This window comes from Pollachius pollachius, assembly GCF_949987615.1.
Source record: "Pollachius pollachius genome assembly, chromosome: 5".
In the NCBI taxonomy this organism is placed as follows: domain Eukaryota; kingdom Metazoa; phylum Chordata; class Actinopteri; order Gadiformes; family Gadidae; genus Pollachius; species Pollachius pollachius.
In genome coordinates this window covers 20,266,511-20,291,059 of record NC_136938.1, presented here as the reverse complement: position 1 = coordinate 20,291,059, position 24,549 = coordinate 20,266,511, and the positions used below count along the sequence as shown (strand labels likewise).

The following is a 24,549-nucleotide window of genomic DNA, read 5'->3' as shown; positions in this document are numbered from 1 at the left end:
GCATCGTCCAGTCATCTCCTGCGGGGAGTTGCCCTCTCCCCCCTTCGGAACCAAGCTGGGCACCTTGACCACCTTCGGCGCAACGGCCATCTTCATGTGTAACCATGGTTACACGCTGGTGGGGTCGCACGTCAGGGAGTGCGGCGCCAGCGGTCTGTGGAGCGGGACGGAGACACGGTGTCTGGGTGAGAGTCCTCGCCCGTCTTGTACAGTAATATGCTGTCTCTTCCCCTATGCGTGGTTTCATCATTCACGAGTCGGACGGAATAAGTTAATAATTGCTTATTTTTGGGGCGGATTTTTGTTGTTGAAAAGTTTGAATATTTAGACAGTATTTGTACTGTGTATTTTAAATGCGGGATGATTATTAAGTATTTTTTTTATTTTCGTCTTCTCAGCAAAAGTGGATATTTGGAGTAGTTTGACTAGTTTGTCTATTTATCAATGGATTTATTCATGCATGTGTATATTTATTCATGAATCCCTCCCTATTGACTCGGTTCTAGCTGGTCACTGTGACTCGCCGGACCCCATCGTGAACGGCCACATCAGTGGCGATGGCTCTAGCTACCGTGACACCGTGGTGTACCAGTGCATGCTGGGATACCGGCTGATTGGCACATCGGTCCGGATTTGCCAACAAGACCACCGTTGGTCGGGGACAACACCTGTCTGTGTCCGTAAGTGATTGCTAACAAAGATAGCGCTTGTTTGATTGACCAATGTGATTCATTTCCATTTCCAAAAATGTAATTATTATTTGTTTTATCTCTGTTTGTATTTATTTTCAGAAGATGAATCACTGTCCACTTTAGTGTCATAACAAATTTTCCTTTGCTTCAAAAATATCTAAAAAATATTGCGTTAGTTATTAAATAAAATCCAAAGCGTTCATTAATTACAAATTCATCCATTTAGACAGCTGTGGGTGAGATCACGTATATGCATTGACAAAGCAAAATGCCCCTCACTCATTCATCTCATTCATTAATCTGTGCATTCGATAGTCAGCTAACCGTCTCTACCTGTCCTTTTCAATCCCCTCTCAGCCATCACCTGCGGTCACCCGGGCAATCCAGCCAACGGCCGCACCAATGGCAGCGAGTTCAACCTTAACGATGTTGTTAATTTCACCTGTAACCAAGGTTACTCTCTGCATGGAAATACTCGCGCTCAGTGCCGGCTCAACGCGCAGTGGAGCAGCCCCCTGCCTGTCTGCAGAGGTCTGTCACACACACACACACACACACACACACACACACACACACACACACACACACACACACACACACACACACACACACACACACACACACAACACACAGCACACAACACACAACACACAACACACACCACACACACACACAGTCCACCACAGTACAGAATGTCTGTTTTTATTGTTCTTTTTCCAGTTCATCTATTTCTGTAATATCCGTGGAAAACACCACAGTACCATGAAGTGAAGATTATTAACAAACTCTAAAGTCTCCATTTTATTATATTATACTGTTCTTCTTAAACTTAACAATAACTTTTATTATGCATTGGGTCGGTGGTGCTAACATAGTTAGGGGGGATTTTGGACTTCTTACTTTGACTTGTTGGACACGTTCTGCCTTCTCAGCAGACTAAAAATCAAGAAGGCCAATGTTTTTATAATGCCAACCCGCAGACTGGCAGTAGCCTTCGCCAGTCTGCCCACCTTGCCACAGACTGCACAATCATCAATTATTTCAATCTCTATCTTTAACTCTCTCTATGTTGGTCATGCGTAAACACGCGTGGAACAAACAAACACACAAGCACACACCTTCCCCTTCAGGCAGCAACATCACCACTAAAGAATGCTCAAGGTGTTTGGTCGGCGGTGGACATGGCCTCCATGGGGTTGACATTGGAGGAATTCCTGATTTTTTTATGCTCCCTTCAACTCTTTTCCTTCTCACTCCCACTTTCTTATCCTACTTTTTTCTCTGACTGCATCTCCCCTACTCTCTCTCGCTCCCTTTCTTTTCCTCTCTCTCTCTCTTTCTCTCTCGCTCTCTCCCCATCTCTCTCTCTCTCTCTCATCCTACTTTTCTCTCTCTTGCTCTCTTCCCATCTCTCTCTCTCTCATCCTACTTTTCTCTCTCTTGCTTTCTCCCCATCTTTTTCTCCCTCATCCTACTTTTCTCTCTCTCTCTTTCTCATCCTGCTTTTCTCTCCCTTTCTCTCCATCCCTCTGAAACTCTCCTCCTAATTTACTCTTTTTCCCTCTCTCGCACTCATCCTACTTCTCTCTCAATCTCTCTCTCTCTTTTATCCCTCTCCCCCTCTGTCTCAACCCCCCCTTCCCACCAGCAGCCATCAATTACAAGGGTGAGAATGTATTTGTTCCCACAAGGATACCAGAGAGCCACTGGCACACACACACACACACACACCCCGGTGTGCAGGTAGAAACTAACTCATTACTGCCCCCCACAGACTTGAATCCCAGTCGGTGTATGTGTGTGTGTATCGGGCTGTGGTGTGAGGAAACTGTGCTCGCTCGCGGCCGTTGAAGACAGTGCCTCCTAGATGATGCTACAATAACCATACCGAATGCTGCAGCGGGTGATTTGCGGCAGTATGAGAGAGAAAACTGAACCCAATCCAACAAAAGGGGGATAGCATAACAAACCGTAAAGGCTTTCTCTTTGTATGCATATATATATATATATATATATATATATATATATATATATATATATATATATATATATATATATATATATATATATATATTTTGCATTTCAACACAGTGCTTAGGGTTTCAGTGTCCCAGCATTATTGATTATCATATTTTTTTTAAACTTCGGACTATTCTCAACTTCCTGTTGAGAATAGTTTTGAGTGAGATATTTGTGTTGAAAAGTTGTTGTTCTCTTTTTGAGTGTGGGTTGTTCTTTTTGTGAATGTCTGTACATGTTATGGACAATGTTTAGCTAACTCAACTTTATGTTTTCTTTATTGATGCAATTTATGCGATTGTTGAATTGGTTATTAAATATTATCGTTAAAGCTATTTTAGCAGCTGTAGATGCTTTTAACACAATCACTAGAGTGTGGTTTTAAGACCGTGTGTTATGTTCCTTTCTGTCTTTCTTTTTACATTCTAGTGGTCAACTGTTCCGATCCTGGACAAGTGGAAAATGGTGTTCGTCAATCTGGCCTACGTTACCCAGAAGTCTTCAGCTATGGCGTGACTGTTGCCATCCACTGTAAACGAGGATTCTACCTTCTCGGTTCCGCCCTCCTCACTTGTCAGCATGATGGTCGGTGGGATCGACCAATCCCACGCTGCCTTGGTAAGGATGGGTAGGGTTAGGCAAAGGCCAAGTAGCCTGAAAGCAGTAACGTTGGCGTACTCCTGCACTTCTATTGACAATTTTGTTAAAATTGAAACAAAATAATGTTCTTCACATTATTGCATGCAAGTGCATACCCTAATGAAGGGAATAACAAATAGAGGCATTTGAATTAAATTGTGTATTTAATATGTTCAGGGATAGGGAGAGAAAGGAAGCGACGAGAATAGAGAAGGGTCTGGTCACAAATATTATGCAAATAGGAAATGGCTATTCTGATAGTATAATTATATTATTGGAAAATGTTTGATTACTAAAGAAAACAAATAACCTCTGGTTAGTGAATGGACCCAAGTGTACACCAGTCAGTGTGTATTCAAAGATGTATTATATTCTTTTTTTACCTTATGTCTGGTCTCAGACAAAAAAATAAAAAAAGCTATTTGAGGTGTGAAATGACTTGAATAGGTATTGGGATGAAAGTGAGAAGAAAATGAAAAAAAGGATAGAATAAGAAAGAGGTATTTCTAGCAAGAAGAGTGAGAGAAGTAATCATAAAAGAGAGTGAGAGAATAAGGAAGGTTGGAAGGGTGGTGTGTGTGTGTGTGTGTGTGTCGCTGTGTGTGACTTGGTGGGTAGGTGTGTGGGTGAGCGGTGTGTGGCGTTTGTGAGCGCGTGCATGCGTGTGTGTGTGTGTGTGTGTATGTGGGACGTTCATCCCCTGGGCTGGCAGACTTTATTGTCGAAGAAATCCGTTGTCTGATAAAAACATAGCGATTAACCTGAAGCGAAAAATGGGGGAGAGAGCGAGAGAGAGAGAGCGAGAGAGAGAGAGAAAGATACATACAGAGAGAGTGAGATATGGGAAGAGATAGAGGAAGATGCATACAGAGAGAGAGAGGAAGATACAAAGAGAGAGTGGGAGAGAGAGAGAGAGAGGAAGAGAGAGACAAAGAGAAAGAGCTTCTGACGCACAAGCAGAGAGAGGGAGAGAGAGCCGTAGGAAGAGAAACAACAAGCACTCAACAGATAGAGCGTCACAGCGACACAAAGAGTTTGAGAGACGCAGTCGGAGAAAGGCATGCCAGAGAGGTGCGGTTATAGAAATTGATGGACACCGTTAGATTGCACACAGACACGGTCTGGGCCGAGAGGGGATACTTAGATCTGCAGAGCTTAGTTTAGACATCATGAACCGTGCAAAAAATGCTCTTTTTTTTTACGAAACACGACACAGGCACACAAACACACACAGGGTTGTAGAGCAAAACCCAGAGACAAGCAAATGCGAGACAAAGCAAACTACCGAGTTGACTCGCAAGTAGAACCTGGCTCTTTACCTGGCTCTTTCGCAGCCAGGTATGTGGGCATTTTGAGAGCCACAAAAGCTTTTGGGTGTTTGCAGGCAACATTTTATTCCTATTGTAAAGTTGTATCTGTTGGGGCAGTGAGACGGATCAATGCAACCCAGTAATCCCAGCTTTATGAAGGTCATTACATAGAAACCCAGGCAATGTTCAGTCCTTTTAGATGTTTGAACAATGGGTTGTTCGTCATTGTATGACAGCCAATCATGCTCATGGCTACATGCATTAAAAAATAGCAAATGCTACATACCTATTGATATATTCCGTTCAGATCTAATTCTTTCAAAATATTCTATTATAGGTGACGTTACATTCAAAGCCATTATTACACTGTTATCGTTCACAATTGGAAGCTGTAGTTTAACAGGCAGGCATGGGAATCCTTTTTTTTAGTTTTCTAGAACACAAGCCAAAACAAACAGGAACCCAAACTCAAACACACATTTACCCCCCTCAGCTATTCCCAGACATACTCCATTTTGTCCCGGACAAAACATGCCACTGTGGCCCGGTAATTAGCAACGTCAAGGTCCTGGGTGGGGAGCGGACTGGTGTCTCACCCCTGAGGGCCTAACATGTGTGCCCTGTTTCCTCTGGGCACCCGGGTCTCCGCCCTTCCACCTCCAAACACACGACAGGGGACAAAGCAGGGCAGCGCTAAAACCAAAGAGCACGAGGTGCTCGGCCAGCACAGCCTGGTTAAATGTTAAGTAAACCCAAACATGTGCCTGATATGGCTTTCTTTCTCTCTCTCCAGAGAAAAGCCCGGTTGATGTCTTAACCAAGCTCTGCAGATCTACGTATCCCCTCTCTGCCCAGACCTTGTCTGTGTGTACTATAACGGCCTCCATGATCTCTGTTGGGTCTTGTTCTCTCTCTCTCTCTCTCTCTCTCTCTCTCTCTCTCTCTCTCTCTCTCTCTCTCTCTCTCTCTCTCTCTCTCTCTCTCTCTCTCTCTCTCTCCTCTCAAACTCTGTGTTGCTCTCTCCCTCTCTCTCTGCCTGTGCATCAGAAGCTCTCTCTCTTTGTCTCTTTCTCTCTTTCCCTCTCTCTGGTTCTCTCTCTCTTAATCTCGTTCCCCCTCTCTCGATCCCTCACTCTCTATCTCCCTGTGTCTATCATTCTCTCTATCTAAACCCATGTCTGCCTATTCTCTGATCCTATGTCTGGTTTCTATTGGTCTCTTTAGCAATTTCCTGTGGGGATCCAGGTGTGCCTCCGAACGCAGTAGTGTTGGGCGGCCGCAGCTGGACTCATGGCTCTGTGCTGCAGTACTCCTGTCTGCCTGGAGGGGTGCTAGTGGGTAACGCCACACGACACTGTAAAGAGGACGGGACCTGGAGCGGGGCGCCGCCATACTGCACTGGTACCTATACGATTGAAAACACAAAATACAGCCCTTTGTCATAGTCTGTTAGCCTTGAATGGAGTGTAACGGTATTTTCACTTTGCACACAACAGGATATAAAAAAAATGTAATACCACATTTTCCAGCTTTTCAATTTTGTTTCGATTTTTATTTGCTGCACATCTTAGACTCCAAAGAGGAAAAATAAAAACTAATTTGGTTTATAAAAAAAACAAAAAATCTGATATTCCTTTGGCTGTGCAATATTAATGCAAAAACAGGTACCAAGAGAAAGGATTTGGACCGAGATGAGAATTGTGTGTGTGTGTGTGTGTGTGTGTGTGTGTGTGTCCCCGGATCTCCCTCCTACAGGCACCGGCCCGGGTGTCTGCGGTGACCCGGGAGTGCCCGTCCACGGCGTTCGCCTGGGAGGGGAGGAGCTCCGCACCAAGAGCCTGCTGCGGTTCAGCTGCGAGGCGGGCTACAACCTCATGGGCTCCGCCGAGCGCACCTGCCTGCACAACGGCACCTGGAGCGGCACGCAGCCTTTGTGTCAAGGTCCGTCGCCGGGCCGATCCCCCGCAAAACTGAGGCCAACGCGTTAGCATAATGTTTTGTTTGCCCGGCGAGGTCGCTACGGAGACCACCGCCGGGCCCCAGCAGCAGAGCAGGGGCCCATTCCAGGGGGCTCCACAGAAGAAACGTTAGCCCTCGGTTAATGCCACCGTGAAACGCTTTTGTCGCTGCCTGTCCCTCAGGAGTCGTGCCGCACCTCCTGAGGCAGATAGTTTGTTGTCTTGGCAGAGTGAGAAATCAATAACATGTTGTTCCACATGTGCGGCCGTTTAATGTTTGCCGTAAAATTTCTTCTTACAAAGAATTGTTCCTTTTGATGTTTTAAGTTAAAAGCATTTCTTCGGTTACAGCTCCCAGTCTGGGGAATCCATCGTGTTTACCAATTTTTCTATCAATAAATATGAGCAGAAGTAGGGCTGACCAAAGACAAGTAGTCTATAACATGATTTATCAAGCTTTAATAACTCAATACCTTCCAGTGGAGCGGACAAGAGCGCGGCCGTCTCCCAGCTGTGTGCTGTGCTTGCAAAGCAAATGGTGTTATTTCGTATCGGCGCCGTTTAAATGTCCCTCTGTTTTGGATGGCTATGGTCATCCAAGAGCGTTTCCTCTGACGAATGCATTCACAGCGGCTCGTTTCATTGTTTGATATGAACCTGAAAAACAGAACTTGAGACAAATGCTACCGGGTTAGCCAATCGGATCTCCCCTCCCTCCCCGTTTCGTAGGTGTGGCCAACACATTGCTGCAGAAATAAGCATTTACATCTTTAGTTCAACAGTGAATTTATGTGTCTGGGAACTGATTATGGCGACTAATGTACAGCCCTTTCCCAACAGTGTTGCTTGACTCCCCATGTAAGTGGAAGCCATGCATCCCTAAAGTATAAACTCAACCTTGTTTAAAGCCATGACAAGAACCCCTAGCTGCTATCACGCCGTCTAAATCAGGTCAGGAACCCAATTTTCGGATGTGCAAACGGGACGAGACGTGCTCTGGTTTTAGACAGGCTTGTCTGTTTTGTGTACCTCTATCCCGTCTTGTTTGTCGTGTTTGATTCCTTTTTCGCTTATGAATACAGGTCCTTCCGAGGCTTTGCCTATGTAAACCTTAATATAACAGCATTGGATCAGGCTTTCATAAATCAGCGTGGTCTGTTTCTACGAGGCCTTTTATCAACCCCATACCTCTAATGGCCTTTTGTGCGTTTGTACTGGGGAAGGGTAGCGTCGGATTTACAGTCTCACGTTCCATCGTTGCGTGTCAATCTCTAACGGATTTTATAGCCACCTCCAGATGTCTTTCATTAGGAGAATTGTGTTTAATGGCCGAATCTGGAAAAAAAAACGACGATAAATCTCCCTCTGTATCAAGAGCACCCACACATGCACACACTTGGCATGAATCCTTTAAAAGGCTACAACTAATGAATCCCATCAGTAGGTGTTTGATTGTTAATGTCTGTCAGCTGCCACAATCCAATTAGCGAGATGTGTCCTGGTTGGTCACTGGTGCCTGGCCTTCCTGTTAAGGCGGAGTGCTGTGTCAGCAACTACAGATCGATGGATCACTGGACACCAAATTCCAGATTAGCCAATTGAGCTCTGCAGTCACTGCCCCCTCGACCAGCGTTAAGTAAATGTGGTTAATGTCGGGCGTCTAACAATGGCGGTGAAATACGGCCGGCCGTGTCCCGCTGACGAGGGAAACAGACGGAAGTCCTATGACACTTTGGAGCGATGGAGCCTTTAGAGCCTTGCTCGCGGACACGGCCCACACTGATGGACTATGCAGATTCAACATCGACACCCCTTCAGCAATCTCCATTATTCTCCCACAAGTAGACTCAACTTCTCCTTTCATTGTAAGAAAATTAATAACACTTAAAAAAACGGAGAGTGCGCAGAATCCTGTCACTTCTATCTCAAGGCTGTAATTAAAGCGGTTTCCAGGAAGACGGTCTTCCTCCACATTCCACTTCTATACAGACACGCCGTGAGTGACGGGCGCCGCATCATTAGGGGTTTCATTATAATGAATCTTTATTTCATGTCGGGGTGTTTTTCTCCTTATTTCCCAGCGGTGTCGTGCGGAAACCCCGGCACACCGGCCCACGGCAGGATAGTACTGAGCGATGGAATCACCTTCGGCAGCTCCGTGGCGTACGCTTGCTGGGAAGGCTTTAAAACCTCGGGCCTTACCACCAGACACTGCACCACCAACGGTACCTGGACCGGCCAGCCGCCCGACTGCACAGGTACTTGGGCCTTTAGATTCGTTGTGTACGTATGTCGTTAGATTTGATTTGCCGTTTGTGTTTTTTACTCAGTATTAGGAGCATCGGTTTATCTGTGGAGGGCCAATATGCCTCGGTAGATGCCGTGAGGGTGGTCGGTGTGTCCGCAACGTGGTGCTGATAATTACAAAAATCTGTCTTCTGGAAGAATAGTGGAAACGGATTATCTAGAGGAACGGAAAACTTGTGTGGTTCAGAGTACGATCCAATTTGAGAGCAAATTAAAGAATGAAAGGGAATAATATGCAAATTGGACCTTATCATTTACAGTTTAACTAAATTAGCACTTGTATGTAGTTCATTTTTTTTAAATAGCTTTTACTTTTAAATTGTGAAAAAGTCCCACTGGATGTTGGAACTCAGTCTCCAGAATCCTGGGCTAGCCAGTGAAGCTGGTGTTGTGTCCATCAGTACAATTGGTTATGCTAGTTCCCTCGCAGCTGTTTCAGTTTCAGCAGAAAGCATTCATCTGTTGCCTGTTTGCCGGGCAGACAGATGCCTTTCCAGTGTTTTTGTACAGCTTCCAGGCCAAAATCAACCACTTCAATTTCAAATCAAGTTAATTGGAAATATTAAACAGTAAATCATACTGGTTTGTAATGAATATAAGACACAACTTAATTAAAAACATATTTCAAATGACGTGAGTAAATAGTGGTATTCTCGTATTGAATAAGTGAACAAGGGCCGTGTTCCTTTAAGAGTCTTTCTACCAGGAGTGCCCCAAGGGTAAGTGAAGTGGAGACGGTCATCAAATGTTTATTAAGTCAATTGAGAAGAACATGTCACCTCTAATTTGTTTAAATTTAACTCTAAAATATGTATAATCCCGCAGGGCTTTGAAAGTCAAAACACTCCTTAAACTTTGTCTCTACTAAAGCTGTTAGTGGCGCAATATAATGTGATTGTTTGTGTCCTTTCTCCCTCCGTCGTCTAGTGATAAGCTGTGGTGATCCGGGCTCCATCGCTAACGGGATCTATCTAGGAAGCCAGTTCAGCTTCAACCACACTGTGACCTATCACTGTAACCCTGGAAACCTCATGGAACCCTCCGGAGTGGGTCGAAACGCTCTGCGCTGTGCCAGAGACGGTACCTGGAACCAAACCAAGCCTGCCTGTAAAGGTGAGAGTGTTGAGCCGTTTATGTAATAATGGTTTTAATGCTAATAATTGTCTTTCTGCTTCAACTGCTAGTGCATGGTGTTAACACTGTTAGGCTTAAGGTTCAATTACCACCTTGACCACCGTTGCTAAGGATGTTAGCACTTGCGGTATTGTACAACACACAAGAAAACTTTGACCAAATTGCATATTTAGTAAGTGGTCTTACTAGGAACCCCTAGCTTTCAAACAATTCCAAAGTATGTAATTATTTTGGATCATTGGGACAAACTATTATATATACATATATAGATGTGTGCTCTTCTATCCAACGCTTGTTCAGCTCCTCTTTGTGCTGACCTAATAATGGGTTATGGTTAAAGTCAAGTTGAAATCTTGAAAAAGCCTCAACTCTTTCATCCAATGTGTTTATTTATTCAGACATAACCCATACATAATCAAGTCACATGGTTGATTTTTGTTGGCAGCTGTAAATTGGACATTATCCAACATTATGATGAAATGCTCCGATGCAGAAAGCAGAGAATCGTCCGTGGGGAAGAGTGCAATGTCGAAGTGTTTTTTGTCAAATGCATGGCCTTTTCTTTTCCCAGGTCACAGACTACACTAAATCAGCCCAAGCTTGTTCACATCTTAGTGTCGTAGAAAACTGTTGTTGTTTTTTTTATTTTTGTTTTTCTGAAGATACAAAACCTCACTGAAAACAAACCAAAAGGTTGTTTTTGTTTGTTGTTTGTGAGTACTTTTTTCAAAGTCGGCTTAATATCTTTACACAGATCATTAATTCAACTGAATAAGTATCAAAGTATATACAGATAAAAGCTCATGAAAATGCAGTGTTTTCTGCCATAATTAAGTTTGCTAGTTTTATTTAGACTGGCATACTGATGGGTGTGCTTAATGGGACCTACCAAGTATAATTAACTTGTAAATATTTCTGTAGCAATCTTTTACTTTATTCTCATTTCATAAGAATCCTTTCTTGACTGGCACATATTTTATTTGTTTTTTCCGGGAATAATTAATCAACGAAAATCCACGGGGATTTCAAAACTGATACTTTTGGTATCCTTGAATTAAAAGGACAAGCTTTTTATTTGCCTCAATATATTTTCCTAAAAGTCATGATAGCCTATTTATTCATCCAAATCTTAGTAGTTTCCATTCTGCATAGCATTTGCCACTCAAACTCTAGCATGAATGTCCTCACTGAGGCTGTTTCAGTCCAATTTAAAAGGCAAACTGTATTTGTCTTCACACGTGCATGAGTATGTGCGCAAATGCTGTTTATTTTCTGATTGGCTGAGCTCAAAATGCGTGCTTACCTCCTGTAAACAACATCCTGGGTGCCCTGGAGACCAGGATATCGCCGTCTTATCCCTGTGAAGCATTATTTATTTCATTCATTCATGAATTCTTCTTCTGCATATATTCTTCTCTGCGTAAGCGATATGTTGTGGATTTGGGCAAGGTAGATTTGCTTGGTGCACGACGCACAGTGTACGTTTAAAACATTCCATTGTTTTTTTATCCCGTTTGGGAGGGAGAGGTTACCTACGATAATAATGAGTTTATGCACAATACAAAATAATAACCACCGGTGAATTTGAAGAATACATCCTCGGCAGCATTAAACCAATCAACCTGATCTACCGATAGACCAAGTCTCATTAAAAGCCTCATGAATAATGAACACCCAAAACAGCCATGTTCAGCTCTAATACATCCCCAAGTACCGCCGCCCAATGATCAGGAAAAGATGAATAAATAAGCCCAATCTACCATAATGAACTATTCCAACACACCACTCTGGGCCCTAGCGAGGCACTCTCAGTCCATGAGCAACGCACCGAATGAAATGCAGAAGAAATAAAGCCAAAGAATGTTTCCTGAGATCCACCCCGCCACGGCTTCCCACGAGCACAACATCTCCTGCTGGCTCCTGCCTCGGCAAGGGCTTTGAACTGGGGAGACGAAGAGAAACACCCCACTGAACGCAGCCAGGGAAACAACTGGGAGATGGAGAGTGGAAGAAAGACAGACCGACAAAAAAAACACAGCCACGGAAAAAGAAAGGGAAATCGACAGGCACGCAGGCAGGCAGGCAGGCAGGCAGCCAGCCAGCCAGCCAGCCAGCCAGCCAGCCAGACGAGAACTGAAACACAGAGGAGTGAGTGTGTGTGAGTGAGCAAGAAAAGGGGTACAAAAAATAGGATAACTGAAAGAGATGGAGATATGGTGGGGAGGGGGTGGTGGGGGGAGAAAAGTTGTTGGGTAACAAAGTGTGTGGAAGAGAAACACGGGGCATTGTGCGTCGTTTCCCTGCTGCTTCTTCCTCGCGATCCCCTTATTCAATTCCCAGATCAAACAGTCCACCGTTTGATTCAGTTCTTTGGAGCTGCAGAACGATCGCAGTCGCGTATCCGCATTGCTACACACAAACACACACACACACACACACACACACACGCGCATGCACACGCACGAACGCATACACACATAGGCGTGCACCACAGAGACCCCCACACACACACACACTCGTACACAACACACACACTCACGCACACAATGAGCGAAGATGTGGTTGTAGGCAATGGAGTGTGTAGGCTGGCAGAGGAGCAAAGCTGTCAAGTGTTTAGAGGGAGCAGGAGTCAGGGCGTGGGACAGGCAGATGAGCACACACAGATCAGCGCCGGTCAAAGGGAAGAAGGAAGATGGAGTGGAGAGGGAGAGAGGGGTCTGGAGTGAGTGGCAGGAAGACGATGAAACGCAAGAGGAAGCTTGAAAAGGGAAAAGCGGGAGGGATCTGAGGAGCATGTTGAGGAGCACAAAGATGGGCGCACACACACACACACACACACACACACACACACACACACACACACACACACACACACTGCTCTACACTCTAGTGCCCTCAAATCTTTACACACACACACGCACACACATGCCCGCAAGAATAGATCATCCACACACAAACAACAGAATTTTGCAGGAATAAAGCTACTAATAATAAGTAGCATTCACAACGACTAGTATTCACAATGTATTCCACTTGGCATTGCCACATCATCATGAGCACAGTAATAGCTTGCAATGTATTCAGTATATCAGTATAGGTGAGGATATATATGGCCTTATGGACATCAAACACTGGAATTACAATTCCAGCTATATAGACAGCCATAGGAGTTGTTAAGCTGTGTTTTAACGATTTGTTTGGAGTAAGGCTTCTTTGGTCAGGCGGCTCACCAAGAAACGTTCGTCTCATTTTAGAGGTCAGGTAAAGCCGAGATTTGGCCAGCCTTCCCCAGCCTCCCTTAGAAGGGTTTTGATGAGTTTTTCCCCTGCTCCTTGGACATGAAATTCTCCTGATTGTGCAATCTGGTGGAGCCCAGCCCCAGGACCTCATGTCCATGTTGTCAGAAGGCTCGGGTGTGTGTGTGTGTTTGAAATAGAGATCTGCACACCTTTATAAGCTCAACTTTAAGGAATCCCTTGGGTGTCCTCGGAGGTGAGCTGATACAGCAGCACAGTAACTCGGCCCGCTTTGTATCCCTGGAAAGTGCTGCAAAGAGCGTTTTTTCCCTTTTGTTTTTCCTCTGTCTCTCAGCCATCAGACCCCCCCCCCTCCAACCTAGCCCCCCTCTCAATGGGAGGGTGCAGGACACGCCACCCAACCGTGGTCCGTAAGCACCAGCACTTATTGTGCTTCACCTTACCGGGGCTTAGCCTACCTTCGATTAAGTGAGTTTACCTTACCTCAATGTGTCATACCTTACCTTATATACCTTTACAATAAATGGAAACGCTGAGAGGTTTGTAAATTGGAGTTACCCTGTCTTACCCAGATATAGGTGAATTGTTTTACTTTCCCTTTCCATTCGCCTGCATTGACTTGCAGAGTTAAAGTAGCCTAGCGCATGTTCATGTGAGAGGGGAAAACACTTTTAATTACTTTCCAAAGATTTTCCAATATGTTCGTAGCTTATAGTAGCTTATTCAAAACGAGTGCCGCTAACCCTAGTAACTTATAGAAATGTTGCTCTGCGCTCAGGCTACAGAGTTATCCCTCAACCACTTTCCTCGCTCTGAATTCCATCCGCGAGCCTCAGTCTCTTATGTCTGCGAGCTTGCGCGGTGACGACACAGCTTGCCAGTGCGCATGCATAATGTCAGTCCGGGGTCTAAACAAACAGGGCAGAGATCCTTTAAACAACTCGTCTGAATCAGGGTAAGACAAGCAAACGCCTATTGACAGATATTTCCGCGGCTCCCTTTAAGCCCTCCACTCTGATCATGCCTTAGGTTGCTGTGAGTTCAGCCACTGAATATGCATTGGTCTTCCTTTTTGTACTATATACAGTTTGTCTGGTTTATCTTCCGTTAGATCATCTGGTCTTCACAAAGTCCAGGGAATTAGCAGATTAGAGTTATGCAACCAAAAAGAATGCAAACATGCAAAAGCCATGTGTGGAACAACAAACTCCTATGTGCTATCCATGTAGCAGGTTAGAAAAACATTTGAGTGGGACGTTGCTGATTTGCTGCATTTGACTAAAGGTTGGCGTAATTCCAGGTAGCTTCTTTTTTTTAAAGCAAGTCAAAGCAACGTTCTCTCCTCCCGCTTGTATGCATATAGCGATCATAGCACATAGACGCCTAGCATAAGTGCAGTACTTTCCATAATGTAATGACATTAGCAGGCAGAGCATGGTTGTCATTGATTGTTATGCAGATGGACTTTGATGTGCTTCTGGTCACGGAGCCAGGAGAAGATCACAGGAGCAGGAAGGGCGGGGGGAAACCCCATGTCCCCCGACAGCCTCTTGTTTGTATTGTTCTTAATTTGAAGATTCCGGGCTTTTCTCCCACGTTCCAAAGCAGACCAGCAGTCATTATGGCATGTAGCACAAGAGCACATGTTCAATTAAAAATACTTACAACCCATATGGTCCTCAAAAAAAAAAAAAAAAAGAATATAGTTTTTTAAGACCTAACTAGGCCCGTGTGCGATAGGAATTGGCATCTCTGCGCAGAGGTAAGATGGCGGCTTGGCGAGCCTAAATGAGGCGGCTCGCGGCCTCCCGTGCCGTGGAGGGCGCCGGCCAGCTGTCGGAACTAGGTGTAATTAGCGTACACGCTCTTTTTTTTTTTTTACCGCCCCCCTAATGCCACCTGATGTTGGCTGAAATCGGTCAACCGTGTCAGGTTTTATTACATTTCCACCCGTCTGTTTTTGGGAGCTGTGCTTCTGGCTACCTACAGTGTCAAACTTGTTTATAGATTATTTTTTGTATTTCTTTTCAATTAAATTGGGTTATACTGCGCAAAGGTCGCTATCGTTGGTTTTTCAACCTCAAAGCATTTTTCCCAGTGTCTGACTTGGACTTCCTGTGTTATTTTTCGTTTGTACTGTGCTCTTGGATACTTCGGTGTGATCAGACCTTGGTTAATGACCCTACGTCACGGCCTACACCACAGCAATAGGTTGGATTTTGCTTTTCCACACATTGTTCCTGTGTTTCCAACTCCGCCAACATCGCTGGGTGGGAGGAAGCATTGTTGAACTGACCCACAGGCGAGAGGCTTTGGCCCAAGGCAGAACCCCTTCTGACCATCTTTTTACCGCCTCTCCATGAAGTTTACAGCCAGCTAGACTTTCAAGATATACATAGGGTACCCACAGGATCTAGTTTGCTTGGTTTCGCAAATTGACGATTTATTTATGCCACTACTTGTCGCACAAATCCCTCTTCATATTAATATCTAAAGTCTGATGCCAGACCAGCTCAAATATGGGTGAACGTGCAGATCTTTCGCTTCAAATTTGTTTTGACCAATTGACCAACACCGTTGCCGGAGGAGGCATCTGTAATCATTTAATTGGCTATTAATAGCAAACACAAACTCTAGCCAGCACTAGTATATTGAAAAAAGTGTCTGTAAAGGTTTAAAATCAACCACGTTTATATGGCCACTGTGGAAACACACTTATCGAAAGATTCCTACACTTGTTAGAAATGTTTTCGTCTGCAGAATATCTCTGTAACAGAACAGGATACAAAAGTCGTGTTTGGGTTTCCGAGCCAGCTCTGTGCCTTCTCCCCCAAGAAGTTTTGCTGAAACGTAGTAGGACTGCTGGGTCTGGTATTATGCCACTATTAATCCAATACCATATTAATTCAACACACACACATTCTGAGACGTAAAATTAAATCAACATGTTTCTATTGGACCAGAGAGCTAAACCAGGCCATCAAATTGAATTTTTGCCCACTTGACATACTATCAGTACACAATTGACACCAATCTGAAATCCTACAGACTGTCTTTATTTACATGAAGCGTATAATCAATAGGCAAATAGGATGCAAAATAATCACATGTGTGCATCCCATTTTCAAGCTGCCGTGCATGCTGTTGTGAACACTCTCTGTTGTTTGGCGACTTCAAGGAGCCATCTTTGCACATTATTCCACAACAATGCTAAGGGCTTAGCATGTTGTCAATGCCATCAGTGCCGAGCAGTGTGTGATTAAAAAAATATATATATATATTTACAGCTGCAGATGTGCCAATATTTGAGTATGTGTTAATAAGGTGTCTGTGTGTGTGTGTGTGTGTGTGTGTGTGTGTGTGTGTGCTCCTTTTGTGTGCTTGTGTGTGATTGTTGTAGTGATCAAGTGTGGAGCCCCTCCCCAGGTGCATCATGGGAAGGTGGAGGGAAAAGACCAGTCTTGGGGCTCAAGTGTCAGCTATAGCTGTTTCCATGGTTACCAGTTGTCCAGTCCTGCCGTGCTAACATGTGAGGGCAACGGGACGTGGAGAGGAGACATCCCACAATGTCAACGTATGTAACTCATCTTAACCAGCCCTAACATCCCGTTAAAAAGCAAATTATATTTAAGTAGTGCTGGTTTTCCGTATAATAATTCTGTTGATGCATGTAATGAATATATGAGTAGCGTCATTACAAAATAAATCACAAATAGATTGATGCCTTGGTTTGTTTTATGGATTACGGATGGCAAAAAAATTGGACTAAATACTTATAATAAATACTTTTTTTTTGTATTGTGAATCATAGTTTAATTGTTGTATTGTTTTATGTTTTTCTTGCACTAAAACACAGAGACAAATAGCTTAAATGGGTAAACATACTGAAACGATTCTGTTAGAATCCAGCGCAGTTGTGTGTATTTGAGCACTTCTTTTTTACCAATACATCTCTCTGCCCCGCAGCCGTTCTCTGCGGCGACCCGGGCTCACCTGGAGGTGGTTTCAGAGAGGGCAAGATCTTCACGTTCAGGTTTGTCCTGCATGTGCCTCTCCCCGGCTCCTCATTGACGTGGAGCCCTACCTTCCTTTAAATCCAGGCGCCTGCCAAATGATCGAGTGGTTCATAGTGTATTTGCCTTGACATGTTCCGGCAGCATGCTGGTTTTACTGGCAGCAGGCGTTCCCAGTAAGGTAAGGGCTGGTGTACACCAAGGTAGCTCGGTTTTTTTGGTTTTGTTCCTGATTAATATTCGGTATCAGTTTTCCTTACCTATTGCTGGGCTTAATGGCGATAGCGGTCAGACGGACCGGTGTAGGTTTCATGCAGGCTGCTGCCAAGGTAGGTCGTAATGGGGCTGTGCTTTCGACTGGAGAGGGCTTTTAGTAACCATACCCTTTGCTCGCTTTCTCATCCATTTCACTCCCTCCGAACGTCTGAAGATGTTTCTTCATTTGCCTTGTGCAACGCAGATTCATGAATCAGGAAGGTTTCAAACCCCCAACTTCAATATCACAACATTTGGATTTGAATGAACTAAAATAAAAAAGCAAAGCATTATAATTTGTGTTCCTCTCCCGTTGGTCCCTTTGCATTTAACCGAAGTGTAGCAGGAGTGTTTCTTGCTCATTCATCATTATTAGGTACAGCTTATTATCTAACTCTGCACTTGTTCTGTGCGGCAGGACGTAGTGATAAGGGCGTAAAACATCCAGCCCAAAGGGTTCGGGGCTCAAAACCCGTATTTCCGCGCTCTACCTGGAGACATCGTTGAGCAACACACACTGCTTGTGTTTTTTGGAGAGTTTCCTCGAATGCTCACCCAACATGCGTTTTGACCCGCAGGTCTGAGGTGCGGTTCTACTGCCACCCCCCCTACCTGCTGGTGGGCTCTCCTTCCAGGGTCTGCCAGGCGGAGGGCATCTGGAGCGGACAACATCCCGCCTGCATAGGTATAAAGAAACAATACCTAGCAGTGTCTCCCCACCACACATAGACACCACCGCGACACGCTGAGGAAGGGAATGGAAGGGAGGAAGGGAAGATAAATGAACACAGTGGTTAGTTAGGGGGGGGGGGATGAGATGGAAGGGAGAGTTTAATGTTTGGTCTTTGGGGGAGAAGGGCAATTGCAGACTGTGTAAAAAAAAAAGCGCTGGCCGAACGAATAATTAGAAATGTTCAACAACGGGGTCCTGACAAAAAAAGTTTGGAATTGGACACGATTGTAAATCGGTTCTGTAATATTGCAGTTTTGGGGTTGCTTTGTTTAGTTCTTTGTATGTTGTATTAATTTGTGTGTGTGTGTGTGTGTGTGTGTGTGTGTGTGTGTGTGTGTGTGTGTGTGTGTGTGTGTGTGTGTGTGTGTGTGTGTGTGTGTGTGTGTGTGTGTGTGTGTGTGTAAACGTGCGTGCACGTATGAGAAGACCCAGCGCTCAACATCTGCCGCGACCCAGGAATCCCAGCGTACGGTGTCCCTATGACGGCCCAGGGTTTCCAGGTCTGAAGTACACCCATTTATACTTCATTAAGTTATTAGGTCAATTATTGTTGGAATATAATACTTTATAATTCATTAAATGATATATTCAGTCATTGTGGAGCGATACAACTTTATAGTTTCTTAAATGCATACTAAATTATTGTTGCAATAAAATAGTTTAAATTACATTTCATTATGTATTGTTGGAATGCATTATGAAATAAATTAATAATGTATTGTTGAGATACATAAGTTCAATGGATACTAGAGTATATATTACAGGCTACTTACTATTCAATATGAGTCAACATGAGACAATATTACCTTATTCAATGATATGGCTGATACTATTTTCGCAAGTATAGTGAAGATATGTTTTGTGTGTGAACCTCTTTTTCTGTTATTTTACTTCAAACTCCAGTGATAATACGCAACTCTGACCTCCACTTTCACTACTCGTGAGAGCAGTGCTATGAATGACCATAATATCTACTTTGTGGCTCTCTGAAAGGCAGAACGGGAACGGAACATTGGGTAATATCCCTCGATGAGCCCAAATGATTGTAATAGTAGGGTACCCTGCCACTGATTATGAGGGGACATTTTGTTCCGGCTTGGTGAGCGCTGGTACCAAAAACAATTATGCATAGCTAATTTAAAGTGGCCCGATGTGCTGATGACCACGCACTGTTATCATAATAACGATCGCACGCTAACCTGCCACCAGACCCGGCCCTTTGATCAAGTGCATTGTTTGTGTTGGTTATTCAACTGTCCGGATTGAAAATCATCCCGGCCATTCCCTCGCCATTCTATTCTAATCCACGATAAAATGTGCTGTTATCTATAAATAATACACATCTCCCACCACTAGAGTTTTCTGTGGTATAAACAATTAGCCTAACATCGCCAGACCACGACGCATATTAGTCAAGAACCTTTCAGTTCATTTTTGACCAATTTGCTTCTGGACGCAGTGGGATAGACCTACAACCAATCGGAGAGATGCAACGTGGTTGTTTATGAGAATGCCTGAACAACGCTTCGACAGGGCGCCTCTCTGTACAGTCAGTGTATCAAACGGTTGGGATTGGCCCGAGCAGGGCCAGTTCTACTGGAAATCTGTCTGAACTGGAGGGGAAACCAGACTCGTGTGCCCGAGCAAATGAAACACGAGCTGATGAGATTCATTTTTCCAAGGCCAATAGATGAGTTTTGATTTAACAACGATCATGCTTATTATTATATAAGCACTTCACTCTTCACTTGACGAGGTGCTGAGTCGAAATTAAGTTGCTCAGTGGACTGATCCTAGCACGAGGTCAAAATGACTTGTTACCAGAGTGCATAGCAGTGTGCGGTACGAAACGCGCCAAAAGGAAAGGGAACCAAAGTAGTAACCTAACCATGTGATCATTTGATAAGGTTGGCAACAAGATTTCCTTCAAGTGCCGAAAGAACTACCACATCCTGGGCTCCACCACCAGGACCTGCCAGGAGAACCTCACGTGGAGTGGCACTCAGCCCGAGTGCATAGGTAAAGCATGTCTGCTGCCTCCCTGAAAGCCTTTTGATTGTATGCCCATGATCATTAGGATTGTTTTGGTTCAATTGCAGTGGGCTACCTGTAGTGCTGTTCATATTTGTAGTAGCTGCTGCGGTAGTCAATTTAGTTAATGTTGTCACTGGAAATCAGCGTCTACTCCAACTCCAGCTCTCGAGTGTATTGAAGTCAATCCAAATTGTGATTGTTCCATTGTGTTGTTTTCACTCTCTCTCTCTCTCTCTCTCTCTCTGTCTCTCTCTTTCCCTTGTGTGTCTCTCTCTCTCTCTTTCCCATGTGTGTCTCTCTCTCCCTGTGCCTCTCGTGTTCCCTCACTCTCTCTTTATCTGGCCCTCATCCCTCTCTTGTCCTCCGCGTCCCAATCTATCTATTCATCTGCCCTGTTCTTGCCGTCTGCTTCCCAGCCCACTCATGCAGGCAGCCGGAGACCCCCGGTAATGTGGATGTCAGGGCGCTGGATCTGCCAACGCTGGGCTACACGCTAATTTACTCTTGTCAAGATGGCTTCTATCTGGCCGGTGGATCAGAGCACAGAACCTGCAGGAGTGACAGTAGATGGTCTGGAAAGCCCCCACTCTGTAAAGGTAATGCTGTAGGGGGGGGGGGGGGGGGGGGGGGGTGGTTGTTTAACTTTAATTGGACATTTATTAAATAAATCCCAGACCACGACAAGTCTTGCTCATTTGGGTGATTTAGCGCAAGAGAGAAGGAACGTTATATTATATTAATGAGAGAAATAACCTATGAGAGATGGATCCTATTAAAAGGCTTTTTAAATGTTAGGTCTGTGGTTCCGGCTTGGCCTTATGACATCCTTCGCCGCGCGTTGCAATGTAGCAGATTGCGAAGACACGGCATCAGCGCTCCGTCAAATATTCAATTACCTCGCACCAAATCAAAAGGGGAAAGCTGTCCTGGAGGTGCCCGTCCAAAACTCATGGCTCTTTAATTCTTGCAGTTGGAGTGAAGGTGCAGCCCAAACCCATGGAGGGAGACTCTGCAATCCAGAAGAACAAGATCCACGGTATGTGAAACGGCGCTCTCGGATTCCGCCCTGAAACTGCCCGATTTTTAACAGAGCTGCAAAAAGTAGCAACCATCTTTAAATGCACTTTCAGCAAAATAAAGAATGATAACTTTAGGAACTGCAAGTGCATGGCAGATGGTTAACCAAAACAGATTGCACGCTGTATGCATTGCGGGCTCAAAGTGGTTGTAAGAAACAATGTTAATATTGATGAGGAGCATACGAAGAAAAACGGTTTTGGTTAATTGACAACCGCTTCCAGATTCATATTTAATAATTAAAAAAATAATAATTGTTTCTTTAATGTACTTTTCCCTTTCTTTAAATTAAACTAATTTCAAATGTTCAAACCCAGTTTATAGTCGCTAGAGTTGAGTAACACATTCAGTCGGGGGGATTTAAATAAAATCGTTGGTCTTTCTTTTGCGGGGTTCAAGTGTGTATTGTAATTCAGCATGCCATATGCCTTGTGTTTTTATAGTTCCAGTGGATGTGTTTTCTCCTAACTCTGACTGGAGCGGCTTCTATGAGTACCTTGGGAAGAGGCAGGCTTCTACGATTACTGTAACTGGCTTTAACGCTTCCAGTGGCAGAGTTAACGTGACTTTATTGGAGACCAGCGGAGTGTCCATAAAACTATCGGGTAAGACCCATTATGATGTTCTGTTACTGTGCTCCAAGTTAACGAGGAACAAGGTTCATTCTGGTGGCGATATTATACCGTACTTTGGCGGCAAGACTACGGTAAACCCGTAAGGAATTCAGCTTTTTTGGCGTGCCCTATACGGTACTCTTAAGTGTACTCTCCAAAGAAAGATAGTTTCAGGAACGATGGAAGAGAATAAATGTAGTTAAATTCAATTTATTGCTACCATAAACGTGGCCCTGCTTGATATGGGTAGGTAGGCCTATTCACAGGCGTTGAGGATTTCAGTTTATTTATAATGTTTCCAATGAGGTGCTGAAGATGTTAAGAGTCAAGCCCTACTGTGGAATTGTATTCAAGTAATTGAGAGAGAAAAACTCTCCTTTGATTCGCCTTTTTGTCATTTTAAAATGTCCTTTTAGTTTAATTGCTACCTGAAGTTTGTTACCAAAGTGATGCAATTCTATTCTCGATATGGCCATCAGGTCAGAATTTGGATATACATATAGCTAAGTATTGTACCAAAAAAACTATAACAAAAATAAATTACCCTTTACTCTAATAATGCTTAGTCAAGAAAATGTTGTAATATTCAATATCTAAACTCTTTCTTTGTACATGCCTATCAACACTTATCAGCAAAATGTGTTTTTGTATTTAATCTTTGTGTTTCGTTTTATCCACTTTGAGGTTAATTAAAACATTTTCTTGGACATCTTGATCATTGCCACAATCTGCCTGATCTCTCTCTCTCCCCCTCTCCCTTTTTCTCCTCTCTCTCTCCCGCTCCCTCTCTCCAGGCACATATAAGTCAGAAGAAAACCAGTTATTGCTGAAAGTCTACCAGATAAAGGGCCCAACAGAGCATTATTACAGCAAGTTTAAAAATGACAACTGGGCAATGGATGGTTATGTAAGCCATTTCGTTTTTTTATGGTTAATCACACCACTATTGTACTTAAGTCAGGGTTGGATTAATTGTTTCACTGCTTGGCTATTCAGCGATAATACTCAATATAAAGGAACTTTTGAAGCCAGGGGCTGATATGCGGAGTATCTGAACACGTATCACACTTTTTCCTTCAGGTCGCTGCAGAGGCTGACCAGAAGTCGTATGTTTACCAAGGTCACATCCATAGTAAAGACTTTGGCAAATTCTATCTTACCAAGCAAGGTAGGTGCTTAGTCCCCAGACCTATCAACGGCATGATTACAATAGTGTGTAACAAAAAAGAAAACTTGTGACACGCATGCATTGTGTTTGAAACCATCCAAACACATGTGTACACGTGTTTGTATTCACTAGGTCCTGTAACCATGGTGGTGGATCCATCCGGCACGTACACCAGTAGCAGTTCTGTGGCGGCGGCCATTCTGGTTCCCTTCTTTGCACTCATCCTCTCCGGCTTTGCCTTCTACCTCTACAAACACAGGTGAGCCACGTCACCTGGGCTCACACCCAGCATTTGCCGCCCTCTTGCACTGCTTTAAAGGCAAGTACACTAGAGGACATAACCACGCACAATATGCTAGAATCAGATGTTAAGTATTCAATCAGAGTGTTCCCTCCCCTTTTAGTTTTACCTCCACATAATTCAGTTTTACCTGACTTGGTGCAATACACGCGACAATAGACACACTGCAGTATGTCTTAGCATGGTATCCATTGTTTGTCATACATTGTGGAGATGCTGCACTGATGGATATTTGTATCAAGAGTGTGACTCAATTGTTGTCCTTACTTTTGAGGCATTAAATAGGAGGAAAGGAACTGGGGTTATGAAACAATGTGACCGGAATGAAGAGCAGAAGCCAGAACTCTTTCTGTATAATTGACCACTCTGTGTATACTTATCTGATTTAAGTATGGCCATACCGTTTCCAATTGGCAACCACATCGGAAACTCAATGGCACCATATGCTAGTGATCCCATGCTGGCATTGCTGTACTGCTAAGGCTGCCATGATTTTTATTGATGTGAATTTAGCATAGCATATTGCTAACGGGTTAGCATCTACCACATTGACGGCATGGGAATCCGGCAGAGGACAAATTAGCATGCCCGTGCTAACTCTAAGGTGGATGGTTGTACGCAGGACGTTGTCTGCTGACACAGATGACAATGAGCGACCAAAAGACACCTGGGGGCCTGGCGGCAGGTAAGACTGACACCTGTCTTTCACCTGGTTGCCGTTGGCAACCAGACTTCTGCCGGCCGCCACATCCACTGTCAATTACCAGTGTCACGCTTTAGTTTGGTTGAGTTGTTTTCTTTCATTGTATTTGCTATGGAGCGGCAAAATATTGCATCCAAGTAATGTGCCTTATCTTGTGCTTTTTTTTTGTTGCATATGCATGAGGCTTTGATGAGGAGGTATTCAACATAGCCACCAAAACGCGACACTGAACGCAGGCAGATCTTGAGCAGTGAAATGCAATATTTTTAATCAAATGAAACATTTTCAAAAAGGAAGTGAATTATCCGTGTATGTTTGCGTACATGCGTGTCTTG

The 24,549-nt window shown here is 44.1% G+C and overlaps 1 protein-coding gene across 1 annotated transcript in view; it reads left to right on the top strand.

Moving 5' to 3' along the window:
* Window positions 1-24,549, top strand: part of LOC307075809 (CUB and sushi domain-containing protein 1-like) — a gene marked incomplete at its 3' end in the record, with an annotated part of 179,985 nt that overhangs the window by 153,900 nt on the left and 1,536 nt on the right. The window contains 20 exon segments of the mRNA XM_079736502.1: window positions 12-185; window positions 507-680; window positions 1,050-1,223; window positions 3,141-3,329; window positions 5,885-6,061; window positions 6,416-6,601; window positions 8,700-8,876; window positions 9,853-10,038; window positions 16,717-16,890; window positions 17,283-17,349; window positions 18,163-18,269; window positions 18,744-18,817; window positions 20,225-20,336; window positions 20,768-20,947; window positions 21,322-21,387; window positions 21,872-22,033; window positions 22,837-22,949; window positions 23,123-23,210; window positions 23,343-23,469; window positions 24,134-24,196. Coding sequence (XP_079592628.1) covers window positions 12-185; window positions 507-680; window positions 1,050-1,223; window positions 3,141-3,329; window positions 5,885-6,061; window positions 6,416-6,601; window positions 8,700-8,876; window positions 9,853-10,038; window positions 16,717-16,890; window positions 17,283-17,349; window positions 18,163-18,269; window positions 18,744-18,817; window positions 20,225-20,336; window positions 20,768-20,947; window positions 21,322-21,387; window positions 21,872-22,033; window positions 22,837-22,949; window positions 23,123-23,210; window positions 23,343-23,469; window positions 24,134-24,196 — 2,770 coding nt within the window.